The sequence below is a fragment of the Cyprinus carpio genome, chromosome A13, assembly GCF_018340385.1.
Source record: "Cyprinus carpio isolate SPL01 chromosome A13, ASM1834038v1, whole genome shotgun sequence".
NCBI classification, from domain to species: domain Eukaryota; kingdom Metazoa; phylum Chordata; class Actinopteri; order Cypriniformes; family Cyprinidae; genus Cyprinus; species Cyprinus carpio.
This window is the reverse complement of record NC_056584.1, coordinates 9,645,236-9,671,647: the sequence shown is the minus strand read 5'-3', so window position 1 is coordinate 9,671,647 and position 26,412 is coordinate 9,645,236. Positions and strand designations below refer to the sequence as shown.

The 26,412-nt window shown below is 36.8% G+C and overlaps 2 protein-coding genes across 9 annotated transcripts; both read right to left on the bottom strand.

The window, feature by feature from the left end:
* Window positions 1-152: 152 nt before the first annotated feature.
* LOC109104077 lies at window positions 153-9,281 on the bottom strand. 8 transcript variants are annotated; one of them, XM_042768692.1, is made up of 19 exons: window positions 9,179-9,281; window positions 7,738-8,040; window positions 5,771-5,859; window positions 5,311-5,655; window positions 4,861-5,220; window positions 4,329-4,430; window positions 4,070-4,165; window positions 3,869-3,970; window positions 3,066-3,152; window positions 2,739-2,900; window positions 2,447-2,530; window positions 2,211-2,348; window positions 1,886-1,978; window positions 1,601-1,684; window positions 1,322-1,414; window positions 1,117-1,215; window positions 1,008-1,026; window positions 791-845; window positions 153-521 (listed from the first exon to the last, which is right to left on the bottom strand). In XM_042768692.1, the coding sequence occupies exons 3-19, from the start codon at window positions 5,820-5,822 to the stop codon at window positions 414-416; spliced, it is 2,079 nt and encodes a 692-aa protein (XP_042624626.1). In that variant the 5' UTR covers window positions 5,823-5,859; window positions 7,738-8,040; window positions 9,179-9,281; the 3' UTR covers window positions 153-413. The 8 variants fall into 8 exon arrangements, 6 of the variants coding, with proteins under 6 accessions (XP_042624626.1, XP_042624625.1, XP_042624624.1 ...); XM_042768691.1 differs by lacking the exon at window positions 9,179-9,281 and having other exon boundaries at window positions 7,684-8,418; XM_042768690.1 differs by lacking the exon at window positions 9,179-9,281 and having other exon boundaries at window positions 7,738-8,418.
* A 1,874-nt stretch (window positions 9,282-11,155) lies between these two features.
* Window positions 11,156-24,342, bottom strand: LOC109082151 (nucleolin-like). Its single transcript, XM_042768689.1, has 18 exons — window positions 24,163-24,342; window positions 23,076-23,119; window positions 22,677-22,755; window positions 18,914-19,092; window positions 18,757-18,840; window positions 18,602-18,670; window positions 18,269-18,454; window positions 17,986-18,141; window positions 16,312-16,390; window positions 16,149-16,239; window positions 15,894-16,035; window positions 15,678-15,783; window positions 15,442-15,531; window positions 14,790-14,946; window positions 14,634-14,708; window positions 14,420-14,522; window positions 14,114-14,220; window positions 11,156-11,983 (listed from the first exon to the last, which is right to left on the bottom strand). The coding sequence occupies exons 1-18, from the start codon at window positions 24,188-24,190 to the stop codon at window positions 11,866-11,868; spliced, it is 1,893 nt and encodes a 630-aa protein (XP_042624623.1). The 5' UTR covers window positions 24,191-24,342; the 3' UTR covers window positions 11,156-11,865.
* Between the last annotated feature and the right edge of the window lie 2,070 nt (window positions 24,343-26,412).

Genomic DNA, 26,412 nt, shown 5'->3' with positions numbered 1-26,412 from the left:
TCATGATGCTGCCGATTGGTTTTGCGTTTCTTTTTTAGCTGGAGTAGCATATCAGGAGGTAGAGCAGACTGATACATCTTTATTATAGGGACACTTTTCATGTTTCTAGACACGTTTTAAATGTAATTCAAATGTGAATCTGTGGGTGAAACGTATTTTAAAGAAATCTATGCAGTCAGCTTGTTACTATGGGAATAAACAATAACAATAAAGTTAACAATTTGAAGGTGTAAACAGAAAACAAGATTAAGCAGTGTTTTCACTACATACAATTCATTAGCCAAAGTATGAAAATTATTATTGATTGAAACAAATTGTACAATGCATACTTTTTCAATTGAATTAAATACAGTTAGCATAGGTAGGGTAACATTAGCTCATCATACATGGTGTTACGTTCTTCTTTAAAAGATTTAAACCCCTAGATCTGGCTCTCCCAGGAATGGTGCTGCCTCTTGCTGACATCTTTGGATCTCAGAAAGTTGATTCTCTGAAAAATCTGATTCACCAATATCTCCTTGCTGTAATGTTAAACATTCTTATTTCAGGATTTATAGAATAAAGGTTGAGAGAAATATATGATTAGTTCCCCACTGAGGAATTTTTAACTAGATTCTGGCATTAGATCCAAAATTTATGAGGGTAACCCATATTACAGCAATGCAATAATTTTTTTTAAAACATGTTAAATTTATTTCCTTTATTTTGCTGAACAATAACTAAGTTGTAAACCAAACAACAAAAACTTGTGTGAAAATTTACAATCAAATATTCAGCCTCTTAAAGTTACCTGTGGTGTACACTGTGCCGCAAAGTCCCTCAGCGCATACAGCTCATTCTGTACGCTGAAAGACAATCAACACTTGTTGAAGAAATTAAGCAATGCAAAATAATACTAAACACCCTCAGCTGTAAATGTAAATTTACATTAGTGGGTCATTATAGTGCTAACTACTAATTCTTTAGTTAAAATTCGAAAAATATATTTTACAAAAAAGTAAACTTACTCTCTCCCGGCAACTGCCCCTGTAATTCATGAGTAAAGACGATGACAGTGAGCTGCAACAATATCAATAACAGCTCTTATACATGAGTGTCAAAACCAATGAAACTCACAGTATGCATGGATCTGTAAAACCAGCCACACACCAGGCATAATGCTTTCAAACGCCAGCACTATTACACGCAGATCATCCACTGTTCTCTCCCCCTTGTCTTGCAAACAGGAGATGGAAGAGAAGAATTTAGTGACCTTTCCAATGGAACCTTATTCTGAAATATATTGTGGAAATATAAAAATTGTTTAGGTGTTGACACTTACATACTTGCAATATTAATTCTGTGGCAAGAGAAACAGAGTTGACCACTGGTAGACCTGCCACCCCATACATGAACAAAGTAGTGTAAATTACATCTGCAAAAGAGAAAAATAATGGGTTTTTAAGATATGGTAGGATTACAGAGGAACTACAGCATAATTTAAACCCTAATGATTAAATTAAAATGATCATAAATACTGTTGGCACAAAGTAAACAAAAAAATCTAAATGTTTCCTTGACTTTCTTTCCTCATTTTCTGACTTTTAGTGTATTTTATTACCGGGAACTTTTCTGGAGAATCGTGTGGGGGAAATTGCAGTCAAGACATGGAGCATAACTGTGACAAAGATCCATCCAAAGCGCTCTGTGATGAATGACACATTATAGTCAGGTTACTACTGCTGGAAACCTACGCTATACCATAAAAACTAACAAAACTAATGACATATCGCATTGCATACGTACCACAAAAAAAAAAAAAAATTATAATAATAATAATAATAATACTAAGGTAAAGCAATTTATGCTTTGAGATTGAATAGGGAAACATTTGATACCAGCTTACCGTTAGTATACTCCAGAATCTTGTTGAGATAATATACAATAAATGCACTATGCCCGATGAGCGTAACAACCATAACGTTTACCCAAACTAAATCTGGGACAGAGAGAGAGAGAAAAAGACAGATCATTAACACATATATAATGATAATTCCCAATCAACCTTACGTTTGGAGTATTTGTGAATTTTTTTATCAAACAATCCTCTTTCCCCAAAAAAATCATTTTCCTCCCACCTTTCGGGAAAAAATGTTTAAGTATTCAATTTAAATGTCCTCACCAGCACATATCAATGATTTTCAATGTACAATGAAACTCTATATACTTACAACATCTCCATATAAGCGCATGAAGTTGATATGTGCCTAGTTTTGAACAAAGGTACTGGCGAATTGCTGGAATTGGAAGAACTATTAATGATATGGCTGCAGAAATTCCCCCAAAGGCATATGTCATTTTGATCATGGCTGAAAATTGAAACAGGCACACATTTTAATGAATATGAGTAAATAAATGTCACAAGTGACTGATCCTGGATAACTTAGAAATACAAATTCCTACTTACATTCATCAACACTTGATGATTTATAGAAGAGAAGACGCATTTGAAGAAAGTTGCTTGACTGCATGAGAACGTGTCCTAACGACTCTGCATGACCATTACATATGAGCATGAGATGATTACACATCAGAACATGCACCTAGAGGTTACATATCCTAAAACAACATGAGATGATCTCAACTTTTCTGGTAATTGGTAATTGTCCTATATACAGGTCGTACAAGGTATCTGAATTTCTTGGCCTGGCAAGGATTTTCTAAAGCATTCTATTTCAGTACAAGACAATGTGATATACCTAAAATAAATCGCACTGACAAATGTATATCAAAAAATCGTGTGAAGCAAACGTTGTTTAAGGCTCGAAAAACTGCAGGCATGGATGACAGCAGAATAATCCCAACACTGACAAGAACAACTTCAGTCCACTGAGATGTATTCCTGAGATCATGAAGAACAGCTACAAAACACAACAGATTATACAGTTATAAGTAACAATTACATATATTCATAGCTCAGGCCCAGATGGATATGATTTAAGGGGACAGTCTGCAGAACCATTATTAAAAGTATAATATATTAAATATACAAACTACTGTAAGACTCTAAGGTCAAGCTTCCTTACCTGAGCAAAATGCTGTGGAAATCAGAAGATATGCAATGGGAATCGCTACAAATTCAATCATTCTGTGGATGAAACCTGGAAAATTAACTGAAACAAAAAAGGAACAAGATAATGATTAGAAATCAATGTCCATAATCATTAAAGGTGCTGTATGTAAGTTTTTGACTATACTAAAGCATAAAAATACCATGATATGTTTGCAGATATTTAAGAAACATGCTAAGTTAACATACTTGTTTATCTGAAAAACAACGCTACAGTCAGTTCTTCTCCTTTGAAAATGTGTGTTCTGTGCCAGAATGTGGGTCTCTGTTTTGGTTTGTGAAACCTGCACACTGCCAGTTTACCCAATTATATTTCTGCACCCTGGGTTGCCAGTTGGTGCAAAACACAGCGTATTTCACTTCATTCATTGTCAAGTGCGCTTGTTCCTGTTGGTGTCGCCAATCTGGCAACTGAGTGTGCATCAAGTCTGAGGATGAGGGGCCGGGTGAAAAAAACCCTCTCCAATATTTTGAATTTGGACTGCAATACCTAGTTCAACCACTCGGTGTCAAACCTACATAAGGCATCTTTAATGGTAAAAACCTTTCCAACATGGATTGTAAATGTATATTTCTTTAAAATGAAAACCATATTCAAGTTGCAAGCAATCTTTCAAAGATTCTATATTTATAGGTTTATCACAATGTCCTAAAGCGCTATATAATATATAATTACAGTACAATGAGATATTAAATGTATTATGACATATCCAATACAATGTACATTCCAACAAATCTCTTTCAGTGAGATATACATACCAGAAACAGTAGTATTCCAATTGAAATATGGGGCCATAAGAAATAACAAAATGATCCGACTCAGATTAATTGTCGCACACATTGTTACCTCAACTACAGACCCTGAACAAAGCAGTAAAAAACAACAAAAAGTCATCAACAGAGAGAAAAAAAGAGAGATGGGTAAATATAACCTAACAATACATGCAGAAGGAAACTTACCTTCAATAACTCCCCACAGAACAAATGCAATAGACAAACAGATGTTGGGACAGACAACCAGCAAATAATTCATGTACATTCGTTTTGGGCCAGTATCTGCAGAGCAACATAAAAACAGTGTACAATCGTTTACTTTATAGTTATTCAGCAAATAGATATCTACACATCAACCCTAATTCAGTGAAAGAATAACAGAACAACCATTTAACATCTTATTAATTTACTATTGTTACAAAAGCATACTTAATTCTTGGCCTACCTTTTTTGCTTATATAGACTGTGACTGGAATACTTAATACGAAAGTCAACAAGAGGGAAATAAAGCAAAGTATCAGTGTAATGATGTGCAGAGCAGACATCCCTACATGAAAGACACAGAAGGTTTTTACTGACATTGTAAAGTCAATCCACATTTTCTCTCATTTTAGGTGAAGTTTTAGTAATTTTGTTGTGCTTTCGTCATTTCTGAGAGTTTTTCCTATTTTAGGGTTTCTATAGCTTCTATAGCTGAATTCAGTTTTAGGAACTGATTTATTTATCTTATTTCAGTCAGTTGTACTTATTTTAATCTGTATTTCAATTACCAAAAACTATTGTATTAGTTTAAATAAACAATAGCAACACTGTTGTGCTGCTTCAATTTTTTGTGGAAACACAATTATTTGAAATAGAAATAATTGAATATTTACTTTGTCAGTTTTAAACATTTAATGTATTCAACTGAATTCTTTAAAAACAACATTTTACTGACCAAAGCTTTTAAACAGTAGTGTCTGCTTCAGATGACTTACCCAACCGCCCAAACTCCACAGTTGCAGAGCTCACTGAATTCTCTGTGTGGACTTCACACATGTATTCTCCCTTGTCGGCAGTCTGGACATTTTTTAGTCTCATTGAGAAGTTACCTTTGAGAATTTCTTGTCTGAAGAACTCTGCTCTGTCTCTGTAACGTTTGTGAGACGATCCTGGAAATATCGTTCCATTTTGGAAAAGCAACACAGGGATGATGTCTGGCTTTTTGTCCACCTTCTTCCATGAGACCTCGTCAATGCGCTCAGGAGGAATATGCGAGTCCACCATACAGTTTAGAACAACATCCTCACCAACACGTGCAGATACTGTTGGATCTTCTGCGGTCACAACTACACGCTCTGTTACAAACAAAAGAGAAATTATCACTGTATAATAAATAATCAAATAATCCTTAGTTTCGTTATCATTTTTCAATGAGATATACTTACCCACATGCTGAATTGTAACAGAGATCTCTCCAACATTCTGGTAAGAGAAAACTACACATCTATAGATACCAGTATCTGCAACTGTTATATTTTCCAACAGGATTGAGAAGTTTCCTTTAAAGATCTGCTCAGAAAAAAAATGTGCTCTGTCCCTGTAAGACTGATGCTGAGCCTCAGGTCTGTCCTCTCCATTCTGAAACAAGTGCACTAATGCCTCTTCATCTGTCCTCTTCCATTCGACCTCCAGCTCCTCCATGGATAACGGGGTTTCCACAGAGCAGGGCAGTATGATGGAACCCCCAAGTTGAGCAACCAGAGGCTGAGCAGGTCCTTGAACAGATAGCCCTAAAAAAAAGAAAAGAAAGAAGAAACCACAGTCATTTAGATGGGATTGTTAAAGCAAGTGCACAAGTCAAAAACACAATGTAAACCAGTATGAAACAAAGTATTTGATTCTTACCTTCACTTGTAAGAAGAGCTGCTGCAGATATCAAGACTCTAAACATGCTCATGTTTCAGGTGCACGTATCTACAGAGCTGTGAAAATCTCTGAATTAAGGAGATAAATAAACACAGCTCTAGATCATCATACAACGGCAAAGAACAGTTGGGTGTGAATGTAAGTTCTTTCTACTTTAATTTTATTTGAGTGTAGTTGTGCAACATGGCCTTTGACCGACGATGCACTTTATTGACCTCATACAGCTACAGGTGCTGGTCATATAATTAGAATATCATCAAAAAGTTGATTTTTTAAAGGATTTTTAGAAATCTTGGCCAACTGAAAAGTATGAACATGTACAGCAGTCAATACTTAGTTGGGGCTCCTTTTGCCTGAATTACTGCAGCAATGCGGCGTGGCATGGAGTCGATCAGTCTGTGGCACTGCTCAGGTGTTATGAGAGCCCAGGTTGCTCTCATAGTGGCCTTCAGCTCTTCTGCATTCTTGGGTCTGGCATATTGCATCTTCCTCTTCACAATACCCCATAGATTTTCTATGAGGTTAAGGTCAGGCGAGTTTGCTGGCCAATTAAGAACAGGGATACCATGTTCCTTAAACCAGGTACTGGTAGCTTTGGCACTGTGTGCAGGTGCCAAGTCCTGTTGGAAAATGAAATCTGCATCTCCATAAAGTTGGTCAGCAGCAGGAAGCATGAAGTGCTCTAAAACTTACTGGTATACGGCTGTGTTGACCTTGGACCTCAGAAAACACAGTGGACCAACACCAATGGATGACATGGCACCCCAAACCATCACTGACTGTGGAAACTTTACACTGGACCTCAAGCAACGTGGATTGTGTGCCTCTCCTCTCTTCCTCCAGACTCTAGGACACTGATTTCCAAAGGAAATGCTAAATTTACTTTCATCAGAGCACATAACTTTGGACCACTCAGCAGCAGTCCAGTCCTTTTTTGAAGCGAGATGCTTCTGATGCTGTCTGTTGTTGAAGAGTGGCTTGACACAAGAAATGCGACAGCTGAAACCCATGTCTTGTATACGCCTGTGTGTAGTGGTTCTTGAAGCACTTACTCCAGCGGCAGTCCACTCTTTGTGAATCTCCCCCACATTTTTGAATGGGTTTTGTTTCACAATCCTCTCCAGGGTGCAGTTATCCCTATTGCTTGTACACTTTTTTCTACCTCATCTTTTCCTACCCTTCACCTCTCTATTAATGTGCTTGGACACAGAGCTCTGTGAACAGCCAGCCTCTTTTGCAATGACCTTTTGTGTCTTGCCCTCCTTGTGCAAGGTGTCAATGGTCGCCTTTTGGACAACTGTCAAGTCAGCAGTCTTCCCCATGATTGTGTAGCCTACAGAACTAGACTGAGAGACCATTTAAATGCCTTTGCAGGTGTTTTGAGATAATTAGCTGATTAGAGTGTGGCACCACGTGCCTTCAATATTGAACCTTTTCACAATATTCAAATTTTCTGAGATACTGAATTTGGGATTTTCCTTAGTTGTCAGTTATAATCATCAAAATTAAAAGAAATAAACATTTGAAATATATCAGTCTGTGTGTAATGTATGAATATAATATACAAGTTTCACTTTTTGAATGGAATTAGTGAAATAAATCAAATTTTTGATGATATTCTAATTATATGATCAGCACCTGTATAACTCAGCAGCTGCTTTTTAATTTGTTGTTCCCCAAGGCCAAAATGGATTACCTATTATATATGAATGTTTCACATTTTCCTTGAAAGTTACTGTCAGTTATCAATGGTAGCCATTTCTAAAGACTCCTGGTGCTGTTCATTTACATCAAGCATAAACTCATGAAGCCATGTTCAACAACTGGACAAAAGCTATGATTTATAGTTTAAAATATTAGTATTTTTCTTACCCACACACACACACACACACCTATCTTTTCACTTCATAAGACATTGATTCATCCACTCAGGTTGTATGGATTACCGTTGTGATTGCTTTGTAGGTTTTTGAAGACTAAACTTTTGGATGACTGTCCACTTGCATTATATGGACTCAGAGATGGATTCTTTTTCTAATAATCTTTGTTGGTGTTCATCTGAAGAAAGAAAGTCATATACATCTGGGACGGCATAAGGCTGAACAAATGATGAGAGAATTTTCTTTTTTGGGGGGATGGAGTTTCTCTTTAAGCAGGTTTTCCTCTGGAACGGTGATTCTCAACAAGGGGGCCTCAACAAAGCTCCAAGGAGGCAGAATTGTTTTCACTGAAGCGTCACGCGCTCACTCCTGTGGAGCAGAACACACACACAGCTATGCTCTGTTTAGGTCCTGTTTCAGCAATACCACATATTATTATTATTATTTTTTCCTCACTAAACATAAGATAAAAATTTGTGATGTCAAATCGATTAATGGCATCCAAAAAAAAAAAAAAATTGTCTACTGTATATCCGTGAACCGTACGCCATCAACTCCACGGTGCGGCACGCATGAGATTCGCGGATTAACTGTTAAATTTAACCATCATAGAGTTAAAGTTTATCGTTTGAAGGTGTTTTATCTTGCCAGTTTACCCATTCGAACAATTTACCATTCAAGCAAAAGAGAACACGCGCGCTCTTTATACCGCTGCATCCGACGCAAGCACACGCAGAGACAGAGCATAGACAGTAAAAGAAATGGACACAGCGACCCCATTGGAACTCAATTGAGACAAGTGAAGCCCGTTTTTAGCGATTTTTTAGAACTTCCGTTTCTGACGCGCAGACTCAAACTATGCTTGATGACGTCAGCAAGATGTCTGACAGATGTAAACCTTCTAGTAGCTGTGCGTGCAAACTGAATCGTTAATCTTGCAGAGACGGCGAGCTTGAGCGGGGAGTTCTTTGGCGTGAGTGAGCAGGAGTAAGTATTCTGATTAATTATTTTGTATAGTATTTTAAAACTGTAACGCCAGTACGCCATATCTCTTGACGTCTCCCCGATTGGCCTGCGAGCTTCTCCTCCTGTCTGTACGGTAATTTCTCTACTGTGCGACAGAGAGTCGAGTGGTTATGACGCAATCGTTAGCCTATTTTTACAAAAACTGTTTCTACGGGGCCATAATGTACCATAGAAGGTAATGGAGCCCTTTATACATTGTCGTGTATCTTTAGAAATAAATAATGGACAAATGGAGTCTTTAAAACGCCTCAGATTGTAAAGTTATTCGCTGTCAAAGTGACGCCAAAAATGAATGGGAGTCAATGGGATGCTAACGCAAGTGAAGTTCTGCTACAAGATGGCGAAATGGGGGAGAGAGGTGTTGTATCACACAGATCGATTCTTCATGATAATATCTTGCAGCGATCATGATAATATCTTGCAGCGACTCTTTCTCTCTCTGTGAACGGAAAACATACACCACAAAATTATATTAAAATACCCGTTTTGGAAAGTTCTCGTAAACACAGTCGGTTATGTCATAGGTGAAAACCGAAAAAGATGAGAAAGAATGCGGATGTGTGGTCAGTATCACACCTTGATCCCCCCCGCCCACTTTTAATACTTCGCTTTTCCGCATTTTGTCATCCGACTTCCGCTAAACTGCTTTGGAAAGGTTGTGTAGCCACGCAGCCTCTATGCTGCTGACCTGATGACCATCATCAGACTAAGTTCATGATAATATCTTGCAGCGATTGTGTTGTTAAGTATGTTATAAATGTATAAAAGTATATTAACGTGTTTGTGATATACACAGCTGCTGACCTGATGACCATCATCAGACTAAGTATCTTGTCTAATCTCTTAATTGTACAGTGGAGTAAGGTGAGTGAACATTTATAAATTACACATTAGAAAGGAGGAGGCTGAACCTTGGAAGTGAAAAACGCCTTATATTCAGGTGTGCATTATTATTAGGCAGATTTTCTTTTACAGATAAAATGAGCCAAAAAAGATTATATATCACTTATAAAAGATTAAATACAAAATTAATAGTAATTAAGTAATTAAGATTGATGTGGTTTAGAATTGGTAAAATATACTTGGGAAAAAAAATATGATCAGAAAATGAACTTGTCTAGTAATTCTGCACAGTGTATATGCAAAATGTAAGGTAAAGGTAAGATTTGGTAGGTGTACATTAAGTGTAACATTAAGTCTAATCATTGAATACAGTAACGTTAGGTAAACATCAAGTGTAATAATAATTATTGATTCTCAAATAAGACAACTGTGAAAGTTTTGAAATTTCTTTTAAGTTTATGTTCTGTTCTGTACAGGGCTGAGGTCCTGTAAGCTGCTTATCTGGGTTCCATCACAGCAAGTTCTGCTACATGCCCCATACAATGAGCAATTCTGTGCCAAGACTGTAGCTAGACTAAAAACCTTTTATTTTAAGTATATGCTTCCTCGTGTCAGATGAGTTTCAGGCAGGCTACCTACTGCTTTCCACAAGATCCTTGCAGCTTAGTAAATAAGCAGGAATGAGAATAATTAGAGTTAAGGATAGGATATTAGGTAATTGGGGTGGGATGTAGAGGGGTGTGGGTGAAGACTGGAACTATTTTAAATAAGTTGTTTTAAATCAGTTGTGTTAAACAAGAGACAGACTGTGATTTGTGTTTTAGAACATGAAAAATTTAATATAAGTTGTATAAAATCATTTGTGATTTGTTGATCAGTGTTTGTTGTTTTCAGGAAGCAAGAGACACCTTCTACTGACCATCCTGTAAAATTTCACCATTTAATTTCCATATGTAATAAACTAAGATGGAATTAACTCGCAAACTTGACATGACTTATTCCTTCAAATCAGAGATTAAAGATAAAAAAAAGATCAAATTAAGATAAAAAAAAAAAAACTATGCACAGCAGGTAATGTCAGGTGACATTGTAAAGGTTCATAAAAATAACTATTACAGCAGGTGACTTTCAGCAAGATCAGGGGCATATGGATCTAATCACCCTCACAGCTGTCCACTGCATCACTGGCAGTCATCGATACATCTGTGGAAATAATTAAGCATTTTTACATTAGTACTTAAAATACATCATGTGAATTAATATATGATGGGACCCGAACTTAGAACAGTGTGTGTGTGTGAGAGAGAGAGAGATGCATTAAAAACAAAACAGTATACACAGTAAGTAACAGTAAGACTAAAACCACTGAGTTTTGTACTCAATAATTAAGTAACTTCAGAATTGTTAATGGCAAATTCATGAATGCCGAAAATTATTTTTTTAATAAATCATATAAGGCTGTAAAGTATGTAAAAGGTATTCTGTATTGAATGTGAATGGCTTTTCTTATTTTAGTTTTATCTTCAGAACATTTGACTTGTTTGTGATTGCACTGAAATGACAAACAAGGTAACATGTTAAATAAACAAAACAATAATAAAAAAAAAAAAAAAGATTTTCACCATTTTTCAGGGCACCTTTTATTGTAATAGAGAGTCTTTCTGCATTGCTTTACAGGTATATCAATTACATCAAAAATGACTTTTTTCCTTAAGATGGTATAATACAGTCTACTGCAGATCATCTCTACAGCAGAAGTGGCACAGGACATCAGGGGTATTGACATTACATTTTTTTTTTAACTTGTGACATTTCAGCATTTACAGAAGCAGGTTAAAACCTGCAGATAATTCCAAATAAAACTTCTCAATGTAACAATACTTATGGTTTAAAATCCCTCAGATAGTAGTGTCAGAAGGCAAATATTTTTCAATAGTTTAAAAAAAAAAAAAAAAAACATCTGCAATGACCATTCATGAAAAACTTTTGACAGCCTTAAATATAAACCTTCAAGTCACTGTCTTGAAAAACATTAAAACCAATAAATGACTTAGTAAAATGGAATGTATCATTCTGTGGGACCAAAAAAAAAAAAGTTTATTCAAAAGCAGCCATCATACCTGTTGTCCAAAATCAAAACTCTCTTCAACTTGTATACAGACTGAGATTAAGACCATTTTAAAACCGAAATTAGAAAACACTTAGATGAATGACAAATCAAACACCAAAGTCCCAAGCTGCTGTTTTATGCATGTGAAATTCTTACTGTGTATCCAACTAATTACAGTGATTAAGATGGTTAAATCCCTGTCTGCGTGCTGGGAATCAGGGGTGTGATTTATTTCGGTCAATGCCCTTGTTTTCTGGTATATGCTTGTAACTGCAGCGATCATTCTTAATGCAGCCAATTGTCCTCCAAAAATAACATTCATCAGGCTGTTTGCTAAAGAAAAAAAGCAAAGACAAAAAAAAAATGATCAATTACCATTAAAACATATGACATTGCTAAAAAAAAATAACATTTTGTGTATTTGGTGTAATGCAATGTGTTTATGCGGTTTAAAAAAAAAAAAAAAATATTCCACATATTGTACATTATTATTTCGCCTCTATGCCCCACCTTTCTGAAACGTGTCGATTTTTACAAAGCTCATCATTCTGAAAAGCGAGGTGTACGCTGATTGGCCAGTTATCCAGCATGTTGTGATTGGCCGAATACCTCAAGTGTGTGATGGAAATGTTACCACCCTTACCATACTGTGATGCCGTGTCCTGGCACGATGAGACAAAACCAATTATTCCCATTACAAACGAGGCATTTGTTGCATCCAGTGGGGACATATTTACTGATTATAATAACTTATACTGTCTTTTTACGTGTTGCATATCGCGCTGTGTAAACAAAACCATTTCTGCATTTGTGATCGGAGAAACGACAAACAACATTTGGGTTAAACTGTTCTGGAACAGTGTTGTAAACAACTTAAAGGGATACTCCACCCCAAAATGAAAATGTTGTCATTATTTACTTACCCCCATGTCGTTCCAAACCCGTAAACGCTTTGTTTGACTTCGGAACACAATTTAAGATATTTTGGATGAACACTGGGAGGTCTGTGACTGTCCCATAGACTGCCAAGTACATAACAGTGTCAAGGTCCATAAAAGTATGAAAGTCATCGTCAGAATACTCCATCTGCCATCAGACGTGCATTCTGGGTTATATGTGACAACAGGAACACTTTTTGTAAGTGAAGAAAACAAAAACAACAACAACTTTTATTCAACAATTCCTTTGTCAGCAGTCTCCTCTGTGTCTCTTCATATCACCGTATGCTGTGTATGCTCTTCTGTATCATCCGCACCACAAGGATGAGCTGTTTCTACGTGTATTTAGCTTTTATTTGAAATAAAACTTCATCCTTGTGGCGTGGATGATACAGAAGAGGATACACTTAAATTGTGTTCCGAAGACGAACAAAGCTTTTACAGGTTTGGAACGACATCGGGGTAAGTGATTAATGACAACATTTTAATTTTGGGGTGGAGTATTGTTATGACCACTGATTTCTAGTTGTATCCTCTTTTGGAAGATCAAACAAAGTAGTTTGGCTTTCATAACGAAAGACGTAGAGATGTGGGGGCATGTTTAAATGTGGTGTTTTAGGAGCACACCTTCTTTCTTTGTGTGAACATTTTGGTGGCGAAATGCAAATCTTCCCACACAGTGACGTAGAGATGTGGGGGCATGTTTAAATGTGGTGTTTTAGGAGGGCATGGTTGACTTGACTTTTATGAAGAATGTCTCTTCGGGTTTGAGACTTTAGTCTTTAAAACTTATGTATTTTTCTATTCACAAACAGCTTGAGAAAGGAAAACTTTAAATCGCATCATATGACCCCTTTAAGCTACACAATAAAATTGTTATAATATTACTCCATATCAACTTCACTCAAGTAATAGTTCATCCAAAATTTTAATTTGATGAAAATTTACTTATCCTCAGCTTGTCCAATATGTAGATTAGTTTGTCGGAACAGATTTGAAGAAATTTAGCATTATGTCACCAATGGAGTGAATGGGTGCCATCAGAATGAGAGTCCAAACAGCTGAATAAACGCATCACAATCCACAGTGGCGTAAAGTATTTGTTAAGTAATTTGTAAAAGTAACTATCTACTTTATGTGAATGTACATTAGCAGTATATAGAGCATTTCCACTGGAGTCATTTGGATTCCTTGTGGATTATTCTGATGTTTTTATCAGCTATTTGAAATATCATTCTGATGGCACCCATTTACTGAAGAGGATTCACTGGTGAGAAAACTGATGTAATGCTAAATTTCTCCAAATCTGCTTCAATGAAGAAACAGAAATCTACATCTTGGATGGCCTGAGGGCGAATACATTTTCAGCAAATTTTCACATTTGGGTGAACTATTCCGTTAAGTTAAAGTAGCTCATTCTGATCATATAGCTCAAATCAAATGTTGTATTTCTAACCTAAACACAGTGATATGTGCTCATGTGCAACATATAAAAACAGAATGCAGAAACAGTGCGTTCACTCACCCATTCTTCCCTGAGGACTCTGTAGATGCACCTCTGGACACTCCAAGATGTGTGTGAATCCTATCTGGATAACGCACCACTAGTGGTGTCCCATCAATGGCATAACCCTGCAATCACAATAACAAACATACAGACTGTTGTTTTTCCACTTGAGAAGCTCATCAGAGATCTTAATTTAACCAGAAACATGGGTCAAAACCCCAACCAATGAGATCACTTGAGAAGTGTTAGACATATTATAAGCAGCTATATAGACATCTGCATATCCTACATTCCACTGAACAAAGCAACAGAGCAAACACTCACATGTAAATAATTTATGGCTTTCTCACAGTCCTCCTTCGTGGTGAAGTTAACAAATGCACAGTGTCTCATCTGTAACACTCTTACACTATGGACATGCCCAACACTGTTTGATAAAGATAAATTAATATCACTTAAAATGTGCTCCATCACATCAATGCTGAATAAAGCATTTTACTGGCTAAAAGATGTTTGCAAAACAAATAAGGTCACTTACGAACTGAATAAGTCATAAAGCTTTTGCCCTGTTATAGAAGGCACCAGATTTCCGACCCAGATGGGAAAAAGCTCTCTGTTTACGGAAGAAAGACATCCAGATTCAGGCAATTTTAAGATGAAGGTTGTTTCACAAATGACTGTATGTGTGTCTTACGGAGGATGATGATGATGATGAACTGGAGCAGCGGTTGGCATACTGGGTCGAGGCTGATTCTGAGGAAGAGGTGTGAGGGGGAATTTAGCTGGAGGTTGTGCGTTTTGCTCTACAGACATAAACTCGCGTTCTCCGGGCACTAGGACAGGGTTTAGACCTGCACAGAATGAGAGTTAGCTACATGCAACCTCAATGGAAGACACCAACAACTAGACACTAGGAAGGAACAAACAAGATATGGAGGCAAAACATGGCCCTGCACATTTAAATCAAAACATTTATGACTGTCACGATTAAAGTGTTGATTGTGGAATCACGTTTAAATCTGCTCACACTGATCAAAGATCTTTAACGCAGCATTAAGCATTATAACCAGTTATAAAATCTGTTGAGTGTATTAATGTGATGGCCAATCAGAGACGTTTAGGTCAGTATAAAAATGATACATCAGTTTATGTATCACAATTCTGATTTTAAGCTTGCATATTAAATACATAAACGTACAAATTTTGACTTAAAAACACTAAGGCAATTGTAAAAATTGCCCTTAGTCAAAGTTAAAAACACCCCAGGAATTCACTTCCGGGGGCAAATATTGCCCCTTAATGGAAATGTTAATTTCTGCCCTTGATGTGTACATGTATTATCATACCTGACAGCCCAGAGAGACTTTCTAAGGCTTTTTCTACAGTACCATGAAGAATAAGGGCGTTTGAACTCTGCTCTTTAGTGAATCCCATTAAACAACAATAAAACAACAAGAACCAAACCATTAACAAACAACAAATTTACAACAAAAAAACATAATAAAGCCAGTATGCAGCTGCTGGCAATATTCAAGCAGCATCAGCACTAATACAATGTGCGGTCCATTCAGTGCTCCTCTCACCATAAGCTGCATGAGCTGCACCCTCATCATCTCCTCAGCTGCGTCCTTACATGTGCTGTCCAGTTTTAACACTTCATTATATGTAACTCTGGCTTCATAGTATCTCTGACAGAATGGGAAACATGATTGTTTGAGAATATAATATCAGCGGGTCATTTGTGGACGAGTCTGTACTCTAAATGATGGATGACACTGGCAAAAGACTGAAGTAATACCTTCAGCCCAACAAGCGCTTTGCCTTTTCTGTAAAGCCCTTTAATCCATTTGGGGTTCATAGAAAGAGCAATATCAGCATCATTTAAAGCTTTCTCATACTGCAGCATCTTTTCATAGCAGTAAGAGCGATTTCCAAATAACCTGTACCATCGACAAACACAAACACATTAATGTCAAACCTATACAAAGCCTTGCTCTAACTAGATTATTCAAAAGTTGTGTTTCTGATTAAAATGGTCAACATGGACTCTTACTTATACTCTTTAGGGTTATGTTTTATAGCATCTGTAAAATATTTCACAGCCATTTCCAGGTGTCCTGAGGCGGCATACTCATTACCTATAACTATAGAAGAGAAGATGCAATTAGAAAGACATTTCATGACTAAATTTTTACAGAAAAACTCCTCTCACACACCTGCCAGCTCCACGCTTCTTGTAATAAAGTAATTTGCATTGACTGTCTCCTCTGACTTCTGCACCTCCTTGTTATCAATCTACAGGAATGAGAGAATTTTAAATGTAAATAACGAGTATATCAAGAAATTGTTGCTTCCACAAAAATGGCTCATGCTTTTATAAAGATACTTCTGTAAGAATATTACACTGCTATTCAAATGTTTTTGAAAGAAGTCTCTTATGCTCACCAAGCTGCATTTATTTGATCAAAAATAATGTAAGACAATACTATTGTTAAATATTAATACGGTTTAAAATAAAATGTTCTATTTGATTTAAAAAGTAATTTACTCCTGTCATGGTAAAGCTGAATTTTCAGCAACCATTACTCCAGTCTTCAGTGTCACATGATCCTTCAGAAATAAATGCTAAAAGTTTCAAATCCAAACTGATTGTGTGAATATCCTGTTTACTGACACATGCCTTTATTTAGCACACGATTGCAGATATGACTTCAATAAAAAGGCTAACTTGCAAGACGAAGTTCCATGTGGATGAGAATTTTCTGCATTATTGACAAATGTTTTAATGTATGTCAGAAGTTGTAAATTCATCAAAAAAGAAAAAAGTAATCATTCTATTCAACTTTAATTTCATAATCAGCTTGTGAAAATCTGCACTATTGCAGCCTGGCTGCTTGCTGTGAACACACTGTGTTAAGCAATACCTTTGAGAACAAAGAAAGAGGTGTTGTAGCAAGTCTTCACTCTTTTGCAAAACATCTCTCAGGGCAAGAAGTTGGTGCCAAAATTCAGAGTTTATCCAGACAACAAACCCAAAAGGCCTGTAGAATATCCTACAATCACACTTGAAACTCTCACTTTCATACAATTCTTAACCAGTGATCGCAGTTAAGTGCTTTCCTCCCGTTTATTTTTCAGATTTCCTTAATACTCCTACCACAACGTTTTTCAATAATCTTCTGGCATGTTTTTAACTGTGGCATACTTTGATGTCTTGACCAATAAACTCCCATTTTGGCATCTGGAACTTCCTAACTCTGATTTTTTTTTTAAATAGAGAGTAGACTGTCTACAACAAAGCAGAGATGCCTGCAGAACATCTGATCATCTAACCTTTAGACAGTTTAAAACAATGATCTCATTGTAGCTGTTTTCCTCCTCTTCCTTCTTTTTGGAATTTTCCCTGTACACCTGCAATAGTGGTTTTATTAATCTAACTTTTACCTAATTGTAGCATTCTGCTAGCTTTTTGTTTTGTTTTTTTAAAGACTCGTGCTTTCAACAACATGCAAATAGAGACTGATACATGTACTGTATAATCACTGAGAAGAGTGATCTTACATAACCTTATAATGTTCTAGTTTTGCCTACAGTTTCTCTAAAATACTGTACATGAATAATAATAAATAAAAAATATATATACACATATATATACCACATATACATACACACACACACATATATACATACATACACACACACACACACACATATACACACACATATACACAGACACACACACACACACACACACACACACACACACACATATATATATATATATAGTGGCAGTAAAAAACGCTGCTTCGACACTGAACCACTAGGCAGTATGACTGATTTCTGCGCACCCAGTGTCTCATATCAAGAAAGTAATGAGTCTCTCTACAAACCTGTTTTTGTGGCAGAGTGCTTTCTTTCTCCTCAGACCCACACGATTTGTTTGAGTTTGCTTGAGCATGTTTCTTGTCATTTCTGGGTTTTTGTTCAAGTTTGCGTTTGGCAATAGAGGCTGCATTTGACACAAAGCAGCTATTCATGTCAAGCTCCTAAGACACACATAATAAAGTCATGAAAATCAGAGAACATCTAGAAATGTTTATCTAGAAAGCAATTTTGTGAATGACAAGGGATATTAAGGGTCATATCGCAGAAGCTTTGAAGACTCAAACTAACCTCTGGATCCATAGCGGAGTCTTCCTCTTCATCGTCTTCGTCATCTTCATTACTGCTATCACTGCTCTGCACAGGTGCTGAGGGGCGCCGAGGACCAGGAGGCACAGATGTACAATTTTTGTTTTTAACTTTATTTTCATCTTTATCTGCATGTTTAATCTTTTCTGGTCCTGGGTCAACTTGTGCCTTAAACCAAAGAAAGAAACAAAAACATTTAGACTCCAAGATCAAATAAAGTCTGTGTCATTTCAGTGAGACAAGCACAAAACGATGGACTAATACTTAAACCATCTAACATGGCAGTTACAAAAAATAAAAAATAATTTTCCTCACCGGTTTATTTTTTTCTTTATTTGCATTCTCCTTCTCTAATTTTTCCAGCCGACGTCTCTCCTTCTGTCTCTATTATAGTTCAGAAAAATATAGTGTTACAAAAATATTCATACTTTATGGTTTTCAGATAAAAAGACTTTACTGTATGCACTCACCATCTTTTTCTGTTTTTTCTTCTCTGCCTTTTTCTTAAGTTTTTCTTCTTCATCCACTAACTCTTTTGCATTTCTTTCTGCTTCCTAAAATAAAGTTACATAACTAAAAAAATCGTATAAAAAAATAATGATTGAATCACAGGTGTTTGACGCAAACCTCAGCTGATGTGTGTTTGGATGGTTTTGGCAGACCTCTTTCAAGGAAGTTGTGAGAATAGTTTCTATTGTTTATAACGATGGCATACTTGTTGTCGTCATAATCATAATCATAAGAATCCTCATTAGATGAACCTTCATACCCTGTAAACTGAGCTGCAAAGCGGTCCAATTCCGGAACTGTAATAAAAATATCACAAAAACTTAACTGCAAATATTATATTGTGTTCCAGTTATTATCTTTTACCTTGAAGCAGTTCACCCAAAAATAAAAAAGCTGAAAATCTACTAACCCTCAGTCCATTCAAAATGTAGATGAGTTTGTTTCTTTGATTTCATGAAATTTAGCATTACATCATTTGCTCACCAGTTTGATCCTCTGCAGTGAATGGGTGCCGTCAGAATACATCACAATAATCCACTCAACTCTAGTCCATCAATTAACATCTTGGGAACAGAAAAGCTTACATGTTTGTAAGAAACAAATACATTGAGTCAATAATCCATAATAAGGCTTCCTCCAGTTAAAAAAAAAAAAAAAAAACTCCATATCCTCTTGTTGTAGAACATATTTTTTCTTTCAAAAATCTCAAGTCAACGTGAAAGTGACGTGACATACAGCCAAGTATGGTAACCCATACTTAGAATTGGTGCTCTGCATTTAACCCATCCAAAGTACACACACACAGCAGTGAACACACACACACCGTAAACACACCCGGAGCAGTGGGCAGCCATTTATGCTGCGGCGCCCTGGGAGCAGTTGGGGGTTCGGTGCCTTGCTCAAGGGCACCTAAGTCATGGTATTGCCGGCCCGAGACTCGAACCCACAACCTTAGGGTTAGGAGTCAAACGCTCTAACCACTAGGCCACGACTTCCCTGTCAAGGAGTTCCATATGCCAAAAATCACACGTTATTGGTTAAGACAACAAAGCTAAGATGCCTGCAGAGCCTCTAATAATCTCAAATGCAGCTTTTCTCTTATTCAGTTCATAACCAATGGCCTCAATCACAAAAGTTCTCCTTTTCTTTTTTGGCTCATCCTCAATCTGTCTCCACAAGTATTTCCCTATCCTGTTGATTTCTTTTTAATGGTAGCACTCACAATTAGTTTATCTTTAAATATATTCTTTATGGTTACACACACACATTAGAGATGTGCATCTCCATGACAGAGGCTGATACGATATGCATCTCGATGCATAGCCAATGATACGATACATTAAATATACATATGAAGCAGCTACCGATGCGATTCACCCGTTATGATGCAGTGCGATCCGATTGTGATTCAACACAATGCAATATGATGCAATGGAAAAAACAGGATTACTTCTAATACCTCGAGGTCTGTTTCATAAGGCTTATTTCAGTAAGTCTGACTCACTGTCAAATGATTTGGTTCCGGAAAAACTTAAAGGCCTAGATCAAGCTAGACCAAACTTTTTTTTTTATTTATAGCCATGCAGCCTTTCTCTCTCTGGTTTTATGACAGCTGTACCTTTTATAGTTTGCAGAGCAGATAGCAGAACATTACAATCTAAAATTGCTCTTTAAAGCATTAAAATAACTAAATTAAAAGTTAAAATCACTGAATTAAAAATGAAAATAAATAATAAAGAAAATGACTATTTTAACTGGTATAAGAAACACAAATTAACTCATTTAAGCTTAGTAATTAGGACTGTATTAGCTTACATCTGATTTACCCATCACAATAGTCCCTTTACAGTTACTGCTATCATAAAAACCTAAATCAATAATAATCGTTTTTTACAGATGCAAATGTTAGAAATGATGCATCATGAACTTGTATCTGATGCACACCGGAACTTTTTATGCCGATGCAGGGGGAATCTTTCCATCCCTAACACACATACATAATACATTTACATATATACACATACATATATATATACACATATATATATATATATATATACACATATACACATACATATATATACACATATATATACATACATACATACATACACACATACACACATACATATATATATACACACACATACATATATATATACACACACATACATATATATATACACATACATATACATACATATATACACATACATATACATACATATACATATATACACACATAAGGGCTGTGCAAAAAAAAATCGAATACGATTTTCATGCGCATCTCTTCAGTAAAGACGCTCCTGTGACGCTTCAACCCGCAGACATGAAAAACAACCGCAGACTTGGCAACACTGGTTGGCATTTACTACACAGAGCCGTAGTCCACCGACAAGCTACACAAAATCGCTTTCAAAATCGACAAAGAATCGCCTGCGATTTTAAAATCGATTTTGTGTAGATTGTCAGTGAATTACGGCTCTGTGTAGTAAATGCCAACCAGTGTTGCCAAGTCTGCGGTTGTTTTTCATGTCCGCGTGTTGAAGCGACCCCAATACCAATAACGTGATATTTAGCCCCTAAAATGTGAATATTACCAGAGCAACCCTGCCAAAAAACTTATTTTAACCCCGGGATGCAATTTTTATCGGGGAACCTCCTGGAAACGCGATTGGGCTAGTTTTGGACTAGTTTTGAGAAGCAACTGGGCAGGATTTGTTGTGAAAACCTGGCAACCGTGATCTGAACGCACGTGCTGGAGATATACTACTAATCACAGGAGCGTCTTTACTGAAGAGACGCGCATGAAAATCGTATTCGATTTTTTGCACAGCCCTATATATATATATATATATATATATATATATATATATATATATATATATATATATATATATATATATATATATAAATAAAATACAAAAATAACTTATGTAGACATAATATCCTCATACAGTAAGAGAGCCTGGTACATGTCCAATGATTAACAGTTTACTTACTATTGTATTAGTTCATGTGCCAACCTCAGTCTGGTGCCAAACTGTTGGCAGGTTAATCAGAAGAGATTGTAGATAGAGTTTCTAAAAATTTACTATACACTCACATCAAAATCCAGCAAGATTTGTCTAGAACTGTTTTTGCTTGTAAACAGTGCATATTTCTCTCCAAATTCAGATGAGAATGCTTTTTCACAGGAGAAAGCAATATTATGGATAGAGGACTCTTATTTTAGCCAGAAGCATAGTTATAATTGTCTTGATGGATTTGTTCATTACAAACACACAACATTTCACTTCAGAAGACATTCATTGATGGACTGAGTTGTGTTTGTCACTTGTGTCAGATTTTGTGAGCTCTCATCTGACGCCACTCAATCTATTAAGAGGATCCCATCGAGAGCAAGCTTAACTAATTTTTTTCTAAATCTACTCTGAAGAAAAACAAATTTTCATTTTTGAGTTAACTATTCCTTAAAATTGAATTATAAGAACTTTATTAATAGCATAGGACAGTGGTCTCCAACCTTGCTCCTGGAGAGCTACCGTCCTACAGAGTTCAGCTCCAACCCTAATCAAACACACCTGAAGCAGCTAATCAAGGTGTTCAGGGCTACTTGATAATTACAGACAGGTGTGTTGGAGCAGGGTTTTAACTGAAGTCTGCAGGACGGTAACTCTCCACGAGCAGGGTTGGAGATCTCTGGCATAGGAACTCCAATATCCAAAGAAAAGTTCATAAATCATGCAACCTGTAATACTTTAATATTTCAATCTGTGTTGCTGAATCAGAGAACACAAACAAAGTTCACGTAAAACTTTAGAGCACTAGAACAGGCACAATATTAGGCGTGTGCCAGTGAAATAAAGACATGTCTTACCAAACCCATAACCAAAACTTAAGGCATCCAAGAAACTGCGGTTTGCAGATCTATCCTTGATAAAATCGACCATTGTCTCCTAAAAAAAGACAGCACAGAAAATAGAAATCAAAGACTAAAACCTACACCAGGGATAAGCAACTTCGGTCCTGGAGGGCCACTGTCCTGCAGAGTTTAGCTCCAACCCTAATTAAACACACCTGAACAAGGCAATCAGTGTTTTTGGGATTACTAGATAGATACAGGCAGGTGAGTTTTTATGAGGGCTGAAGCTAAACTCTGCAGGATAGTGGCCCTCCAGGACCAGAGTTGCCTATCCCTGCTCTACACAGACCAGATTAACTAAAACAGTGCTGTTACATATCTGATAAATTAATTCACAGAAACGTCATTACTTACGTGAGTCCGCATGAGGCGCTCATCATCACGCAGCCGGAAGTACTCTAAAGAGTCAATGGGAAAACATTTTAAAGGGGTCCTATTATGCTTTTTCACTTTTTCAACTTTACTTAGTCTGTAATGTTGCTGTTTGAGCATAAAAAAAAAAGATCTGCAAAGTTACAAAGCTCAAAGTCCAATTCAAAAGGAGATATTTTATTTAACAGAAATCACTTTTCAAAAACTACAAGGAACGACTCGTTTGGACTACAAAGCATATCTTCCGGGATTTGTGACGTCACACATATGGACGAATGGGACGAGATCTGGTTGAGTTGCACAAAAGGCGGCAACGAGTTTTATATCTCTATGTCTGAGACACGCTAGCTTTCCCAAGGCAGACGAACTTATAGAGTGGTTACAATCATCTGGGTTTAAATCGCGCTCAAATTGATTTGATTTCGAGGCAATATTTACACTGAAGCTCGCAGGCGGCTATTGTAAGGGGCGTGACATTTCCCCACCAGGCGCCGAGTGGAGCCAATCACAACACACACTGCCCCAGCTAACCAATCACAGCACATTTCGTATTTCAGAAGGCGGGCCTTCATTTGATACAGGAACTATTCCAGCCGTTCGTGCCAGATTTGGGAGAGAAGTGTTATAATAATGTGAAATATATGAAAAATAAAGTGTTTTTCGAACAACCTAGTATGAGAGCCTGTTCTAGTACACCCTTAAAACAAAATCAAGACTTTGTAAAAGAGCATAATTAAACAAAATAAGTTTAAACAGGGCTTACATTGACACAGACACACAAATAGTGAACTGCGTGGTTTAATCCTGCATATGTCATCAAAGCATGACTCATCTTTTGTATACTATTAAAGTTTGTAACAATAAAAAAAACACAAAAACATACCAGACTCATAAGACGGCGTGACTATAACAAGAAATGGCTAATTCTTTCACAACTTCTGCGTCCTTTCACAATTTCCAAGCAGGCGCTGGTAAACGACACGTCTTCTCTATTGTTATTAAAGCTACATGTGTTTGGCGAGCTGGCGAAGGTTTGGTAGACGTCACGAAAAAAGCCGAGCAATCTTACCTGGTCCTATGGTGTTCTTTCTTGACATTTTAGCGAATATACTTTTATATATATATGAAACTAAGTTATTCTAAATTATAAAATACTTAAGTAACTCCAATTGATTTAACATTCCTTCCTATCGTAGCGCTCGAGATTCCTCCCCACCTATACAAACACACACACAGTGCGCGCTCACACGCATGCGTTTATATACTGGTTGGACGCATAGACCCGTCGTTCTTCTTCTTCCTTGATGTTTAACGGCGGTTGGCATCCAACTTCAATGGTGCATTACCGCCCCCGACTGTACTGGAGTGTGAACCGGCGCTAGACAGAGAGAAACTAGAACTAAAATGTAGACTTCCAACTCTCTTCTCCACTCTCCCCTTTAATCAATAATAATGATCTCCAAAATTGTATTCTATATTCTATTTGCTATACCAGTGTCCTTCAGGAAGCTAAATAAATGAGTACTAATAACATTTGAAGTTTTTCCCAGAAGTTGCTTAAGTGAATTCCCTGGCACCCCCGGATTCCTTACGTTTTCTTTCATCTTTATCCTTTCTCGATCATATTTTTGGCATTCAAGTACCACATGTTCAACAGATTCAATACTGTCACAAAATTCATATCTTCCTGGTATAAGCTTACCTAAGATATGTAAGCATTTATTTACCCCAAAATGTCCAATCCTTAACCTATAGTGAAAATTATTTCTTCCCTTCGATTCCTTCCAGTGATCTTCCCTGTCCCAACCTTCTGTTGTATTCTGTATAAATAATGTCTCCCTTTCTCCTCTCTATCCCAACTACTCTGACACTTTTTCATAATTTCCATCCAAATTTTAGTTTTAGCTTCTTCTTTACTTATTGAGATTGATATTTCAAAATCTTCTCTTTTACTGGCTTGTTTTGCCAAACCATCTACCATTTCTTTTCCTTTAACATAATTCTACACTAAACCCCAAGCAAGAAATCCTTGTGTAACATTCTAGTACCCCATGTCTTGTCTTGATTGTGACTTAAATGATTTCAAACTCTTTAGGACTGCACTAGAGTCTGAGCAAATTACAACTTCATCTGGTCTTGTTTCTTCAGAGCCAACCAGATACCCATCAATTCCACTGTAAATACAGATAGTTGATTAGACAGTCTCTTCTGTACCTTAATTCCTATTTTTGGTATTCCAAATGCAGCCCCTGTTTGCCCAGATTGAGGATCTTTAGACCCATCTGTGTAAATATCCAGATACACATTAAACTCCTCGTTCAGATGATTACAAAACACTCTACATAAATCCACCTCCACTCTACTCTTTAAGTTTCTATTTAATAACTGCAGGTCTACTATAGTTCCACAAACAACCAAGGTGCTCTGACTGGCAACGGAACTGTCGGACTAAATTCTATACCCTCTAAACCCAAGTCTTTTTTTACCAATAGCACCACATACCCATCCAAAACTCTGACTTCTAACCCTTTCTTGCTCCCAGCAAACCTGCATTACTACTCAGGTGGGGTGGGACCTACCATGTTCCTTGTAGGTTTGCCCAATAGTTAGCTGCCAACTGTTCCCTCCGTAAATGTAAAGGCATCTCACCCATCTTTACTTGCAATGCCACTGCAGGTGATGTCCGAAAAGCTCCACTACATACCCTAAGTGCTTGGTATTACTTCCAATTTAGCCAGTGTAGTTCTTGCTGCATCTCTATATGCCATACACCTATATCTATAACAGACTTAATCAGTGCAACTTATATCTCCCTTAACGATTGCTTGCTCACCCCCCAGCCCACTCCTGTTAGACACCTCATCACATTTAATACTCTTTTACACTTTACTAAAACTTTCTCTGTGTGACTTGCCCATGTTAACCTAGCATCAAAAACTCTACTAAAGGACTCTACTTTCTCCAGAACATGTCAATATAATTTAAGATTAATCTCTTCCCCTATCTTTCTCCATGTAAAGAAAAACACTTGAGATTTTTCCTTTGAAAATCTAAAACAAATCTCATTGACCATCGTTGTACCTGTTCTATTGCTTCCTCGACCTTTCTTACTGTATATTGTATGTTTCTTCCCCTCTTCCACAAGTTCCCATCATCTGCAAACAGCGATCTTCCAATCCCAGGCCCTATCTGAAAATACATCATTTATCATGATGATAAAGAGCAGTGGACTGATAACACTACCCTGAGATGTCCATTTTCTACCATATAACTACCAGATAAATCTTTCCCAATTCTCACCCGAATAGAGCGTCCATAC

Coding starts and splice junctions, on each gene's coding strand:
- LOC109104077 (XM_042768692.1), bottom strand. CDS start 5,822: ATGAGCATGTTTAGAGTCTTGATATCTGCAGCAGCTCTTCTTACAAGT. Junction 2,531..2,738: donor GTCAGTGCGATTTATTTTAG/GTATATCACATT, acceptor ATGGTCATGCAG/AGTCGTTAGGACACGTTCTC. Junction 1,979..2,210: donor TGCGCTTATATGGAGATGTT/GTAAGTATATAG, acceptor TCTCTGTCCCAG/ATTTAGTTTGGGTAAACGTT.
- LOC109082151 (XM_042768689.1), bottom strand. CDS start 24,190: ATGTCAAGAAAGAACACCATAGGACCAG. Junction 18,671..18,756: donor AGAAAAAACAGAAAAAGATG/GTGAGTGCATAC, acceptor GAACTATAATAG/AGACAGAAGGAGAGACGTCG. Junction 16,391..17,985: donor GCACTCTGCCACAAAAACAG/GTTTGTAGAGAG, acceptor TCATTCCTGTAG/ATTGATAACAAGGAGGTGCA.